This window comes from Anolis carolinensis, unplaced genomic scaffold (genome assembly GCF_035594765.1).
Source record: "Anolis carolinensis isolate JA03-04 unplaced genomic scaffold, rAnoCar3.1.pri scaffold_8, whole genome shotgun sequence".
Taxonomy (NCBI): domain Eukaryota; kingdom Metazoa; phylum Chordata; class Lepidosauria; order Squamata; family Dactyloidae; genus Anolis; species Anolis carolinensis.
In genome coordinates this window covers 20,897,932-20,913,667 of record NW_026943819.1, presented here as the reverse complement: position 1 = coordinate 20,913,667, position 15,736 = coordinate 20,897,932, and the positions used below count along the sequence as shown (strand labels likewise).

Sequence of the window (15,736 nt, the reverse complement as noted above, 5' to 3'; positions counted from 1 at the left end):
GCTGATAGAGGGAGCTCATCCGCACTCTGCGAACCTGGCAGCCTTCAGGTCAGCAACCCAACCTTCAAGTCACGAGGCTTTTATCCTCTAGGCCACCGATCCACTGATATAAAAAAAACCTGATAATGTGTTATTTTGTGTGTCGTGTGTGTGTGTTTGGGGGAGTCACAAGCTTGGACAAGTTGCTTTTGGAAACTACAGCTACCAAAATCTCCCAGTCAGCACAGCCAGAGGCCATACAGACTCAGGGACTGTAGAAGATCTAGTACCCAAATGTATGTTTTATGAAGTTTGCTCATAAGCCTTTCAGAACAGGTGGGATACCTTCAGCACCAGTCGAGCAGGGGCGGACTGGCCCATCGTACCCAGGGCATTATAAGGCACGCAGGTGTATGTGCCAAGAGCTTCTTCGGTTGCCTCTTCTATTCGAATTGAGCCATCATCCATCAAATTCCAGCCAGAAAACTGTACAAACAAAATAGGAGATTAAATGCTTTGCGTGTTCCTCTGTAACTCATATTATACATGACCCTGCTTCCACAGCTTTTTTGATCATCTACCTAGTTTAAGGTCCATCAATTTAAATGTGGAAGTGCTCTGAACTAGAACATCATGGTACCGTCCATTCAACTGGCTGTTAAAATATTTATGTTAATACTGTACTTCTAATTTGTCAGTAGGTACTGCTATAGATAGCACAGTCTGCAACTACACACTGACTGAGATTGAACATCTGCTCTGCATGCATAGTTCCATGTCTTCCTAAAACCACATAGAAGTCGGTCTCGAGAAAAGGCCCTTTTCTGTTGTCACTTACCAAAGAGAAGGTCCAAATGCGAATGGTCCAAAATGTGGAGGCCAGGCTGCTAGCGGGATCATCTATAAGATCCCATATTACACCGATTCTGAAACAACTGCATTGGCTACCAATAGAACATCGGATCTCTTACTAGATACTGATCTTGACATTTAGAGCTCGAAATGGCCAAGGACCATTATATCTTAGGGACCACCTCATTCCTTTTTTCCATCAGTGGTCACCTCGATCCTCCCAGGAAAATCTCCTATACGTACTGGGCCCTAGGGAGGTACGCCTGGAAGCTACAAGGCATAGAGCCTTTTCGACCTATGCTCCAATTCTGTGGAACTCATTGCCTCCATATGTTAGAGCAATGTCGGAGTTGCGACCTCTTGGAAAAGCGCTCAAGACTTGGCTGTTTGGTTGTGCATTTAAGGAAATCAGATCTAATTTGCCAAATAGTTACTGTTGAATGTTTTTATATTGTGGAATCTATATATATATATAAGAGTGATGGCATCAGGGCAGCGGACAAAACAACAAAACTACAGGCCCCCCAACCTCGAAATTTGACAACACAACCCATCATTCACGGCTCTAGGTTGATACAACAAAAAGAAAAGAAAAATAAAGTCCTAATTACAGGGAGATGAATAATAGTTTTTATCCAATTGCTGCCACTTAGAAGGCTAAGCTCCTCCCACTTGGTCTCCTAGCAACCTACTCAGCCCAGGGGACAGGCACAGTTAGGCCTCACTTAGGCCTCTTCCACAGATTATCAGATTTTAACTGGATTATATGGCAGTGTAGACTCAAGGCCTTTCCACACAGCTATATAACCCATTTAGAATCTTATATTATCTGCTTTGAACTGGATTATCTTGACTCCACACTGCCATATAATCCACTTCAATGTGCATACTAAACACAAAGACTACCATACAACAGACATTCAATACCACCACTACCTCAACAATTTATCACCAACACCACCAGACAACGCCACAGCAATGCGTGGCTGGGCACAGCTAGTGATATTCTAAATTGTAAGTCGCTCGGAGCACTCTGGTGGAGAGCGACTAATTAAGAAATAAAGTGAAGTGAAGTCCATTCAGACAATTGGAAAGCAGTTGATCTGGGCTTGCTTGGGAGAAGAATGGAAGTGTCCTCACAAATAGACCTCACCTATCTTTTCCTTCCGCCAGAAGCCCAGAGCAGCCGGATCTTCATGGTCTAAACTGCCTTCTCCTTCCCTTCTCTTTCCACCAACAACGTTCCCATTTTACAGATTTGAGATCCAGGGGATTCCCAAGACAAAATCCCTTGTCAACATTTTGGACTGTGTTTACAGCCTTTTCATTTCTGTCAGTTCGGAGATGGTCAGTCCTGATAATTGGCCTACTTGGATGGCACAGATGCATTGCTCCAGGCGACCACATTGACACAGAGTCCTGCTAATGAAACGTGGACAATTTCTCCTCTTGGCATCAGTTTGAATCTAACTCAGGTCAGTAGTGTTCAACAGCCACAGCTATCTAATGGCCGTTTGCAAGCATTTGTAAAAAACAAAACAAAAACAAAAACGAAACAGCAACACACAAAAGGTTCCCCAATTATTCTCATTCTCCTTACACCCAATGCATACAATCCACTAAAACTAATGGGGAAGCCAGATCTAGCTCACATAGTTTTTTGAGCAAAGCATACTATATGTTCTTATTGGTGTGAGTGGTGGGGGTTGCTTTCTATGAAACTCTTACAGCTTTGCAGGAAAAATAAATAAATTCCAATGGATTTTTGTCTTTAAATACAAAATGTATTGCAATAATTTATCATTTTCTCACAAAGTGTCTTGACATCCTGAGACACCATTTCTCACCGAGGAGGAGGAAAAACCGTGAATATCCTTTTCATCCCTAATCAGGCATGAGTGTATTGAAATAGTTTATCATTTTCTCAACAGTGTCTTGATATACTGAGGCATCCTTTTTTCATGGAGGGTGAGAAAAAAATGTGGACATTTTTTACATCCCTATGGAAGATAGAATTGCGCTTTTTAAATCTATGTTTTAAATTAATGTCTTAATTAGTTTTAATCGTAATTGTTTTAAGTACAGTAGAGTCTCACTTATCCAAGTTTCTGGATTATCCAAGCCATTTTTATAGTCAATGTTTTCAATATATCGTGATATTTTGGTGCTAAATTTGTAAATACAGTAATTACAACATAACATTACTGCGTATTGAACTACTTTTCTGTCAAATTTGTTGTAAAACATGATGTTTTGGTGCTTGATTTGTAAAATCATAACCTAATTCGATGTTTAATAAGCTTTTCCTTAATCATTATCCAAGATATTTGCTTATCCAAGCTTCTGCCGGCCCGTTTAGCTTGGATAAGTAAGACTCTACTGTATTATGTTTCTTGACATTTAATGTTTGCCGATTGAGTCCGTTATTATTATTATTATTATTATTATTATTATTATTATTATTATTATTTTCCAACTGTTGTACTGGAACAACAATGATTGTTTAGTTTAACAGTTTTTGGCAGTTCTTTATTAGAACATTACCAATGTCAGCTGTTTCTAACCTAGCGATTTTACTCAAAGTGTTTAATGCCAGTGCTTTTTTGCTTTTGCTTTTTGGTGTGTTTCTTTGCCAAGTACTTTTGCATTTTTATATCGTCATTTGTTCAGATTTATTTATTTTTATTTTTTATATAAATATGGACACTTTAGCTTTGTTTTTGGTTTTTGGATTTTTTTTCTCTCTCTCCCTTTTTGATCCTTTTTTAATCGCAGTTTTCCTACTTTCTATACAATCAAATGTTCTCACTCTTTTGATGTTAATTTACTCTATCTTATAAGGTAAAACTTCAATAAAAATATATTTTAAAAAATCTAGATTTCTCATTATAGAAACTTATTATACAAATTATGAGAAACCCTGTCACTGTAAACACTATAAATGTAAGCATGTATAGAGAAATCTCTAGTGGAATCCAAGGTATTTTCAGAGTGGATTTTGCATCTGAGCATCACTGCCATGGCTGAAGATGAAAACCACATTGTTAGATTTCCCCCTCCCTCCCTCCCTCTCCCTGCAATTTGAAACAGTCAGAATATCGTCTTTAGGCTGTGAATATTTAAAGAAACTCTAAATATTGAATATTTTGTTTAAATATTTAAAGGAATGAAGTCCTTGATAGGATTTCTAAACCATGGTAATAGAAGGACAGAGTCTTGTTAAGAGAGAATTTTTAAAAGCTCCAAGCTTCCCACATAGAGTCATATCTGCAGGATAACACTTTATAGCTCTACCGCTATGTATTAACGCTTGTGTCCTGCAGTGATGGGAGGAATGAACTCCCTATGAGACATTGGATAGGGAGACTGCTGTTGATTTGACTGAAGGATCAAAAATACAGGACATATTTTATGGTCCTCTTAAAGCAGTGGATCTAAACCTGGGGTCCCCAGATGTTTTGACCTTCAATTCCCAGAAATCCTAACAGCTGGTAAACTGGGATTTCTGGGAGTTGTAGGCCAAAAACATCTGAGAACCCCCAAGTTGAGAACCACTGTCTTAAAGTAAAGAGTTTCCCTCTTGGTAATTAGAAGGTAACATAGGATGGGATGAGATCCAACTCAATCTTGTCTACAGAGGGAGAGATGACTTTCTGAAAGTTCTGCATGACTTTTCAAGTAGGCTAACGCAACACAAAATGACCACATATATTTTTCTATTGTTTTTTATTTCTTTACAACATTTCAAGTTCCATGCTGTCAATCCAAGCTGTTACATGAGTAGCTGAGTGTCCATGCACTTTAAAAATTAGGGCTCAACACTTCTGGGAAATGCACTGTGTGATGACATAGTGCAGCATTCCACCTGCACTTGGACTTTATTTGCAAACTGAGCAGCACTTAAACAGTACTTTCCAAATATATGAAGGTTGTTAAAGCATGTAAAAATCAGTTGATGTGTGAGTGAACAGAAAAATGCAAAACACCAAGCTGATTGGTTTGGCCACACGTGGGGAGCTAACTGAACCTCGGAGTTTTGGCAACAGTAAAAGTTTCTGCTGGAGCTTAGTTTGGAAAGGAGCTTGCCAAGAGAGGTTTTGCTCTTGGGCTGCTAAAAGAAGACATTTTACATGGACATCTAAGGACTATTTGAATCTCTCTTAAAACAACATTGTGTGAGTTAATGCAACTGCTCACATGAATGTATATATGTTGCTCTACATCAGGGGTCCTCAAACTTTTTAAGTGGAGGGCCGGTTCATGGTCCCTCAGACTGTTGGTGGGACAGACTATGATGAAATAGTCCAAAATCAGGATTGTTGTTGTTGTGTGCCTTCAAGTCATTTCAGAGTTAGGTCAACCCTAAGTCTAAAGTTTAGGACAGAGGCCAGGGCCATGGGTCTTAGTTTGGGGACCCCTGATCTAGGCGATCTCATAAGACCATAGGTAAGCAAAGAGACCTCCAAAGACCATCTAGGTGGTCTCATAAGACCATAGGTAAGGAAAGGAACCCTCAAAGGCCATCTAGATGATCTTATCAGGCCACCAGAAGACCATAGATAAGGAAAGGGACCTCAAAGACATCTAGATGGTTTCATAAGACCAAAGGTAAGGAAAGTGACCTCCAAAAGCCATCTAGATGGTCTCATAAGGCCGTAGCTAAGCAAAGAGACCTTCAAAGACCATCTAAATGATCTCATAAGATCATAGGTAAGCAAAGAGACCTCCAAAGACCAGGTAGACTTAAGTCAACCCTAATTCTAAAGTTTAGGACAGGGGCCGGGTCAATGATCTTGGAGGGCCGCATCCGGCCCCCGGGCCTTAGTTTGGAGACCCCTGCTCTACATTTTGAAGAGTAAACTTCTTGTTATTTACTGTTCATCTGCACGGCATATCTTTTATCTGGCAAGACAGTGTGTGGATCGGTCAAACATGAACTACGCGTGATTTTTTTCATTCCGCCAACAAAAGTCTCTCCATGTGATAGTGCAGAACTATGCTCACCCCCTCCATCCAAATAGTTTTCACTCTTTCCTTATCTTTTGGGCATTATAATTAAGCCAATGTGATTGCATTGCCAAAGCAAGTATGAGAATTGTATGTCCAGCTAGATATCCTTCAAGTGCAACTCCCAGCAGAACCAAAGGAAAAGAGTGTTTGGAAATCTAGGCCAACAACACCTGCAGGGCCACATAATTCCAGCCCGTGCTTGAAAGTATGTACTAAAATATGGATGGCTCTGGCTCACATTCTTGCTCAGCTATGGATGATGTGTGGCCACAATATCTCAGCTTAACCTGCTTCACAGTCTTGCTGTAAGGGGACAAAATCATGAACCAAAGATCTCATACAACTCTGAGCTCTACAAAGAAAGGGCAGGGACAAAATGCAAACATACATGCAAAATCTCTTTTTAAAAAAAGAAAACCTAACCACTGTGTTTACCTTTTCAATGTGCAAAGGGCGTCCATCTTTGTTCCATTTCACCAGAGTAACTGGAGGTTCGGCCTCAACCGGGCAGCGGATGTATCCATGTATCCCAACAGGAACATATATGATAGGTGGCATGTTTACCACCCGAGCAGGATCTGGAACAGAAGGAATAACAATTATGAAGAGTTTTCCCCATATGTGTATATGTGTGTGTGCTACTTTTCTCTTTCAGATAAGCATGGACACGTGCCTTTCTATTGTAACCTATTTCAACAAAGGGTCGGAAATATTTTTTTTAATAATGGAGCCCAATCCCACATGCTAATTCAGTAGCATTGCATACAACTCCTGCCATTATCTTTTCTGCTCATTATCTTTCCCTGATCCATTAGAACAACATTTAGCATTGGCATGGAGATTTAGTCATTAAAATAATTTTATCTCATTTTATGTATGCTAAGCTCTCTGAACATCAGATATATTTGGGGAGGGGACAGGAATGCACACACGCACACACACACACACATACCCTCTGTCTTTCCTTTATACAACTTCCACTAAAATACCACTTCATCTTGCTTTAAAAATTAAAATAAAAAGAATTCCCACACAAGATTTAGCAGGTGCCAATTCGTAGTGTTTTCCAGTGTTAGAAGGAATAATCTGAATAGTTTGAACTGATACAGAGGCAAGGACAAATTGGTGTCCACATGGGTAAACTCCATTAGATGTTACTTAAAGTTGTGGTCCCTGGACTGGTCCCAGTCCCTCAGCCATTGGTTTCTAGTCCCTCAAAAGCATCCAGGAAATAAAGGAACTATGGTACCCAGTTGTTGATCCCTGGCACATTAGAAGAAAATAATTTCCATCCCTCCGCATCAGCACTAGTCTAGAGTTAATTTTGAGACATAATTGAAAGTGTCTACTTGGGTCAAACATAAATGAGGAGGGACAGAAAGTTACACACAGAGAAGACCTTTGAAAGAAGAGAAATAAATTAAATTAGCAAGTTAATTTATAGGCAGGGACTCCGTGCTATTAAGCGACTACAATGTTTCACTGAAATGAAACTTCTGAGTTTATCACACAAGGCAGGTAAATCTCAATTACAGCAGGGCAACAGTGTCTTTGCCTTGAACTTATCACATGGCATCCTTGTTAATACATCCTCTGTTTTTCATGCAAACTCACATCTAGTGGCCCTTCTACACCGCCTTTTATCCCAGGATCTGATCCCAGATTACCTGCTTTAACCTGGAATATATGAGTCTCCACTACCAGATAATCTGAGATCAGATCCTAGGATATAGGGGCAGTATGGAAGGGCCCTGTATCTATATATATAAAAGAGTGATGGCATCAGGGCAGCGGACAAAACAACAAAACTACAGGCCCCCCAACCTCGAAATTTGACAACACAACCCATCACCCACGGCTCTAGGTTGATACAACAAAAAGAAAAGAAAAATAAAGTCCTAATTAGAGGGAGAGGAATAATTGTTTTTCTCCAATTGCTGCCAGTTAGAGGGCTAAGCTCTGCCCACTTGGTCTCCTAGCAACCTACTCAGTCCAGGGGACAGGCACAGTTAGGCCTCAGGCCTCTTCCACACTGCCTATAAGATACAGATTATCTGATTTTGACTGGATTATATGGCAGCATAGACTCAAGGCCCTTCCACATAGCTATATTACCCATTTAGAATCTTATATTATCTGTTTTGAACTGGATTATCTTGAGTCCACACTGCCAGATAATTCACTTCAGTGTGCATTTTATACAGCTGTGTAGAAGGGGCAGTTCTAGGCAGATAATATAAGATTACAAATATACAGTAGAGTCTCACTAATTCAACATAAACAGTGTCCTCTATCCTCACCACTTTCACAGTACACAAACAACCAAATGCATACTAAACATAAAGACAACCATACAACAGACATTCAATACCACCACTACCTCAACAAGTTCTCACCAACACCACGAGACAATGCCACAGCAACGCGTGGCTGGGCACAGCTAGTCAGCAAATAAATCCAATGAAAGAAACTTACTCTCATATCTATGTTTTGTCTATCTTTAGGTTTCCCCTGACATTGAGTCCAGTCGTGTCACATTAGCAATTGCAGCCCAAAAGATCAGAGCTAAGGTAGCAAAATCCATACTTGAGGTCAGAAATGGAAATGGCGATGGTTTGGGATGATACAAATCAGACACTGTCATTGTTATGTTGCTGCTATCATAATTTTAAAGAGTTAGTTTTAATTTTTGAATAAGTTTTAATGATTTTATTGAAAAGCGTTTATAAAGGTTGTATACTACTGATGTCATGGCCTATGGCTAGTACAATAAACAATTCATTAATACATTCATTCATTCAAGTCCAGTCGTGTCCGACTCTGGGGGTTGGGGCTCATCTCCATTTCTAAGCCAAAGAACCGGCGTTGTACATAGACACCTCCAAGGCCATGTGGCTGGCATGACTGCCTGGAGTGCCGTTACTTTCCTCCAGAAGCAGTACCTATTGATCTACTCACATTAGCATGTTTTCGAACTGCTAGCTTGGCAGAAGCTGGAGCTAACACTGGGAGCTCACTCCGCTACCCAATTGTGAATCACCAACCTTTTGGTCAGCAAATTCAGCAGCTCAATGGTTTAATCCACTGCACTACCAGAGGCTCCTTTGTCTACCTTTACTCATGAATTAAATAGAGAGAAAGGGAGGAATACCATATCTATCTCGTATATTAGAGACTTAAGTGCATTACTATAACATGGTAAGTTGTGATGAAATAGATGATAGATGGCTAGACAGACAGACAGATAGATAGATAGATAGATAGATAGATAGATAGACAGACAGACAGACAGACAGACAGACAGACAGACAGACAGATAGATATTTCAGATAGCAATTTCTCAATGTTTTCTACCTGGGAAGAAAGAAGATTCTGGTAACTGGAGGGAGGGGAGACACATGGCGGACTATATATATACTGTCTACATGGAAACGATCACAGCAGGAGGGCTTCCAAATGAGTGTGATAAAGAGAAGAATCAATTTCCAGTCAGGTTATTTAAAACAATTTACTTTTTTGTTGTAGCTGTTGTTAACTCAGAGGTCTTCTGATTGCTCAGAAGGAAAGAGCTCCCTGCAATAGACGGAACATGCCGTGAGCCAACAGGGAAGGAAATAAACATTGCTAACAAGATAGTTTCTTCTTGTTTAAAAAAAAAGCCAAGCACTTTGAGAATCCACCTACAGCAGTGTGCTGGGGATGTGCCACTTCGGCAGGACTACATGAATCACTAAAACCCACAAAAAGACAGGAAACATCATAAGAAACTTTGCTGCCACAAACAGATGGCCAAACAAAAGATGTCTGTTTTAGGATGTAACCAGGATAGTGATGGGATGTCCACTGAAATAAGTAACTCTACCTACTCAAAAAGAGAACAGGTTTGCACAAAATCTACATGGACTATAATGTAGAAATGTAAAAATATGGATGTGATTGTTGTATATCTATATATATAAAAGGGTAATGAAATTTCGGCCTAGGACAAAACAACAAAACTACACATTCCAGAAACACTAAACTTGGCAGCACAACCCCTCATCCATGCCTCTACGTTCATACAACAAAAAGAAAAGAAAAATAAAGTCCTAATTAGAGGGAGAGGAATAATTGTTTTTATCCAATTGCTGCCAGGTAGAAGGCTAAGCTCCACCCACTTGGTCTCCTAGCAACCCACTCAGCCCAGGGGACAGGCAGAGTTAGGCCTCACTTAGGCCTCTTCCACACTGTCTATAAAATACAGATTATCTGATTTTAACTGGATTATATGGCAGTGCAGACTCAAGGCCCTTCCACACAGCTATATAACCCATTTATAATGGACTTAATGTCCCGGGAAAACCTTTACCCTTTACCTTAACTACCACCAATTCCTCAAAACTTTATTTCCCATACCACTAGACTTCGCCACAGCAATGCGTGGCCGGGCACAGCTAGTTAAAATATATACGATTATATGATTTCACCATCACAGATCTATTGTGATCTGATGATCTCCAAGTGTTAGCCAATATTAATGGGTGGTTAGGTTATAGCCTCCTGGTATCTATTGTATCAAAATTTTAGATACTGGATTTTACTATTTAAAAGGTAAATCTCTGCTCCTGAAGTAATACATCGAATGAATAGTATATAAAATATAATATTATTAATAATATTTTATAATATTAATTTTTTCATGTCAGGAGCGACTTGAGAAACTGCAAGTCGCTTCTGGTGTGAGAGAATTGGCCATTTGCAAGGACGTTGCCCAGGAGATGCCCGGATGTTTAATGTTTTACCATCCTATGGGAGGCTTTTTTCATGTCTCTGCATGCGGAGCTAGAGCTGACAGACAGGAGCTCACCCTGCTCCCTGGATTTGAACCGCTGACCTTTCAGTCAACAATCCTGCTGGCATAAGGGTTTAACCCAGTGTGCCACTGAGGGCTCAATATTAAAATAGTAATAATAAAAAATAATAACAGTCTGATAAACAGTCTAATAAAGAGGGAGCCACGGTGGCGCAATGGGTTAAACCCTTGTGCCAGCTGAACTGCTGACCTGAAGGTTGGAGGTTCGAATCTGTGAGACAAAGTGAGCTCCCATCTGTCAGCCCTAGCTTTCCATGTGGGGACATGAGAGAAGTCTCCTAGCACGGCATGTTCTGGGCAATGTATTTTTAGATGGCTGATTTTCTCACACTAGAAGTGACTTTTCAGTATGTTCTCAATTCACTTCTGACATGATAAAAAATTCTAATCAAGGAACTTTTTGCATCCCTCTACTCATGCAACTAAAACAATGCTGAAATCTTGTCAAATTAGCAGAAATTGGGAAGATAAACTATTACATCCCATTATATTACAGTAGAGTCCCACTTATCCAACACTCGCTTATCCAACGCTCTGGATTATCCAACACATTTTTGTAGTCAATGTTTTCAATATATCGTGATACTTTGGTGCTAAATTCGTAAATACAGTAATTACTACATAACTTTACCATCTATTGAAATACTTTTTCTGCCAAATTTGTTGTCTAACATGATGTTTTGGTGCTTCATTTGTAAAATCATAACCTAATTTGATGTTTAATAGGCTTTTCCTTAATGCCTCCTTATTATCCAACATATTCGCTTATCCAACATTCTGTCGGCCCGTTTATGTTGGATAAGTGAGACTCTACTGTATTTCAATCCAGTAGACATTTTTCTCATTTCAGTCCAGGGGATATTTAGAAGTCTCTCATTTATTTGGGTTTCCATCTGGTTAAAAAGAGAGGGATGGAAAATATCAATAATTCCAGAGTCAAACCGAGAGTGATTAAACGATGCAGCTATTATCAGGGATTGTGGATCTCTCTGTTCTGAAACTGATAAGAAAATAAATGAGTCAAAGGGTAGGAGGGAGGGGGAGGAATGAATAATCCGTTTTATTCTGGTTGGCTTTACAATGCTACGTGTTCCTTTCTCTCTCCGCCTCCCCTTCCCCCAGTTACCCAATATGATGGCCTGCCAGGGACAAAATTAAACACATGCACTGAGAAAGTATTAAAGATTAAAAACTGGATAATTAAAATTCATAAAACAACCTCATATATTCTCTCACCAGTGTTCCAGCAGTATTTACTGTGTGAGTTCCGGATGCAAATAATTGTAGGTTCTGCAAGAGCAGCATGAATTTTCAATTGTGGTGTTTTCTTTTCCCTGATTCTACTCTCTATATTGACACAAACACACACATACAGGCAAACCACTCCTCCAGCCCATCACACTTTGCAAACAGCTGACAACCCCCCAATGAGCGCATATTTATCAAGGTCATCTGATACGATGGCTGTGGCATCGTAACCCAGATTTGGATCCAGAGCATAATGAAGAACTTGATTTGTGTACATGCAGTTTAGTGCTGTGTCTTAGGAAATGTAATCAACATAGGCTCAAGGGATTGGTAATGGGACACTGAGCTTTTTCACTTCTAGGTCACTGGACAGAATCCAACTCGGTTGATTAATGACTGGCCGAAAGCCCTGGCCATCTGACAGCTACTTGGGCGATGCTGAAGAAGATTGTTTCCTATCCAGGCAGAGGTGGGGAAAAAATAGACGGGCAAATCAGAAACTAAAAGGGACAGGCCTTTCCTTCTAGGCTTATTTATTTTATTTTATTTATTTTTATTTATTACAACATTTCTACCCCGTCCTCCTCACCCATTAGGGGACTCAGGGCAGCTTACAAATATAAAACACATTTATTTATTTATTTATTTACAGCATTTATATTCCGCCCTACTCACCCCGAAGGGGACTCAGGGCGGATCACATTACACATATAGGCAAACATTCAATGCCTTTTAACATAGAACAAAGACAAGACAAACATAGGCTCCGAGCGGGCCTCGAACTCATGACCTCCTGGTCAGAGTGATTCATTGCAGCTGGTTACAGCTGGCTTGCTCTCCAGCCTGCGCCACAGTCACATTTCAATCCATTTAAATTAAATTACATTAAAACATGCATTTATATATATATATATATATATATATATATATATATATATATACACACACACACACACACACACACACACACACACACACACACATACACACACATATATATAATATTACATGCAATATTACTAATAATATTATAGTATAATATAGTAATTTAATGTATATATTGTGCTATGCTAATAATATATTGTATGTACATTTGATTTGTAAGCCACTCTGAGTCCCTTTCGGGGTGAGAAGAGCGGGATATAAATATAAAAAGGTAAAGGTTTCCCCTGACATTAAGTCCAGTCATGTCTGACTTTGGGGGTTGGTGCTCATCTCCATTTCTAAGCCAAAGAGCTGGCGTTGTCCGTAGACACCTCGAAGGTCATGTGGCCGGCATGACTGCATGGAGTGCCGTTACCTTCCCACCGGAGCGGTACCTATTGATCTACTCACATTGGCATGTTTTCGAACTGCTAGGTTGGCAGAAGCTGGAGCTAACAGCGGGCGCTCACTCCACTCCTGGGATTTGAACCTGGGACTTTTCGGTCTGCAAGTCCAGCTGCTCAGTGCTTTAACACACTTCGCCATCAGGGCTCCAAAATATTTTATATATATATATATATATATATATATATATATATATATATATATATATTAATTACATGCAATATTACTAATAATATTATAGTATAATATAGTAATTTAATGCATATATTGTTATGGTTGAGCCTTATGGCTCCGATTCTGGGAGACGTGGTCGTAAGACTCCTCGGGAGTCAGACTCTCTTGAGGAGCGAGAAAGGAAGCGGCTGCGGGACTTATTTGCAGAACCAACTGATGAAGACTCCTTTGAGGGTTTTACCGAGGGAATGGAGGAAGAGATGGTTAGCTCAGAGGAGGATGACATGGAATGGACTCGTGTGAGGGAGGATTTGGGTGCCACCGGCAATGATAGTATGGGAGGCGACTGGGGGGTTGCAGGATTAGACCCGTGGACGAGCTGGAGGGATGGGACGGGATCCACAGCTGGGGATGCTGTGGGGCGTAGTCAAAGGTGTTTTAGCTCTGATGAGGAGGATGATGATGAGGCACCTGGAATTAGGGTAACAGCTGACAGCGATGAGGAGTTGTAAACTGGCATAAAATGGGGTCTAGAATCCAGGGCTAATTGCGTTGGGCAAGGTAATCTGGACGAACGCTTGGGCTCTTGTTGGGAATTTCCTGAAGACGGGTGTGATTCGTTTGCTGAATACGTAAGTTACCAAGGACACTGGGCATAGACAGCGGGAGGAACTGTGTGGGCTTTTCCTGTGCAACTTGTGTTTAATCTTAATAGCTTGGACCTCCGTCGTCTTTTTGACGGACATTAATTGCCTACTCTGGATTGACGCTGGACTGACTGACTGACTGACTGCGACCTCGGACTATCCCTTCTGTGATTATCGGTGGAACTGGTGAACTAAGACGTCTGTACCTGGCCTTCGACCTTGGACCGGATTGGGACCCCGCTGACTGCTTCTGCCCTGATTGATGTGTTTGAACCCGGAGTTCGCTTGCTGCACGGAGGAGTAGCAACTTAGTTAATCAACCACAGCTGTTGAGTAGCAGAGAGAAATCTGCTGCCAGTTATTTACGTTTTATTGAATCTTTGTTTACCAGTTTTTGTTTGTTTTAAGTGCCAGGCTGAAGTAAGCATTTTTGGTTTAACCCGGATTAAACTCCCGTTTAATCCGGTTTATCTTTTGAACTGTTTTTTAGTATCTTTTCGTATTGAAGGCGAGTGTTTGCCTAGCCCTTTGTCTTTTACGGGCATTTTTGGTTCTGTATCCTTAATAAACTGTGTTGAATCTTATCTGGTGGCGTTCTGTCTGTGACATATATTGTGCTATGCTAATAATATATTGTATGTACATTTGATTTGTAAGCCACTCTGAGTCCCCTTCAGGGTGAGAAGAGTGGGATATAAATGTAGTAAATAAATATACATTTAAATATACATTTAAGGCTTAGGGCAAAAGTCAGAGGTTGATAGAGGAGCAAGGATCAAATGACGAAACCAGAGCAAGGAAAATGGACAATGAGATAGCTCCCTATTTTGTGGAGTTTTGTTTCCGACAGTACGTTGTTGTCTAAGATACAAACCGATGCTATCTAGATACACACAGAAGCATTCACACAATGAGGGTAAGGTAGGATCCTTGGGGGGAAAGAACAAGTCATATTATATTCATAGAAATGGTGATACAATACTAGTCCTTGATCATTAAAATACCTTCAGGAACATTGAGTTGTCTTGACTCCTCTCCCCTTTCCCAAAAATCGGGCAAAGATATTTTGCAAATGTCAAGAGAGAGCTATTTTTCACTAATGCAAGTAATCCACATGGCCGATTTTACAAATTGTGCTTCATTGGGTTTGTCCTCTTTAACTTAGCTTTTGCAGGGTTGCTGCAAAAATACATGCGAACAACACACTGTTTAGTTTTGGGGGGTTGCTGGAAGCAGCTTTTGCTGAGTTTTTAACAGACTGGAAGCCCCAGTATAAGGCAAATCACAAAATAAAAGCTGGTGGGTGTGCATCCTGCCTCAGAGAAGAGTGGCAGATTAACTCTCCCCTGAGACATCTAATACTGATATGATACTCCACTTTGAAGCATCTGCTGCGTGATTTCATATGGCAGCACTTGGTAGACTTGCATGAAACAAAGCAATTAACCAGCCACTGTGCCCACCAGCCTATGTGTCACAATTTATTCCCCATTCTCTGGATGTCTGCTTTTGCCAACTCACTTATTGTGGCATCCATTAAAAAATACAGGGCAGCTCTAAGGTGATGTCACCAGCTCCATATCTTGTAAAAATAAGATCTATTATCAACTCTTGCCAGCTGTTTGTTAACACATCTCCGAAGCCA

At 40.3% G+C, this 15,736-nt stretch overlaps 1 protein-coding gene and 1 long non-coding RNA gene across 8 annotated transcripts in view; one reads left to right on the top strand and one right to left on the bottom strand.

Moving 5' to 3' along the window:
* igsf9b (immunoglobulin superfamily member 9B) overlaps nucleotides 1-15,736 on the bottom strand; it is a 166,147-nt gene that overhangs the window by 48,974 nt on the left and 101,437 nt on the right. For all 7 annotated transcript variants that reach the window (XR_010000399.1, XR_010000400.1, XM_016994963.2 and 4 more), the window contains exons 8-9: nucleotides 6,277-6,419; nucleotides 325-465 (exon numbers count right to left, since the gene is read on the bottom strand). Coding sequence is in view for 5 of the 7 variants with exons in the window: in XM_016994963.2 (XP_016850452.2) it covers nucleotides 325-465; nucleotides 6,277-6,419 (284 nt within the window). In the remaining 2 variants the exon portion in view is untranslated. The remainder of the gene's footprint in view (nucleotides 1-324; nucleotides 466-6,276; nucleotides 6,420-15,736) is intronic.
* LOC134293433 (uncharacterized) lies at nucleotides 13,545-14,675 on the top strand. The gene is made up of 2 exons (XR_010000401.1): nucleotides 13,545-14,076; nucleotides 14,160-14,675. It is a non-coding gene; the product is annotated as an uncharacterized LOC134293433 (long non-coding RNA).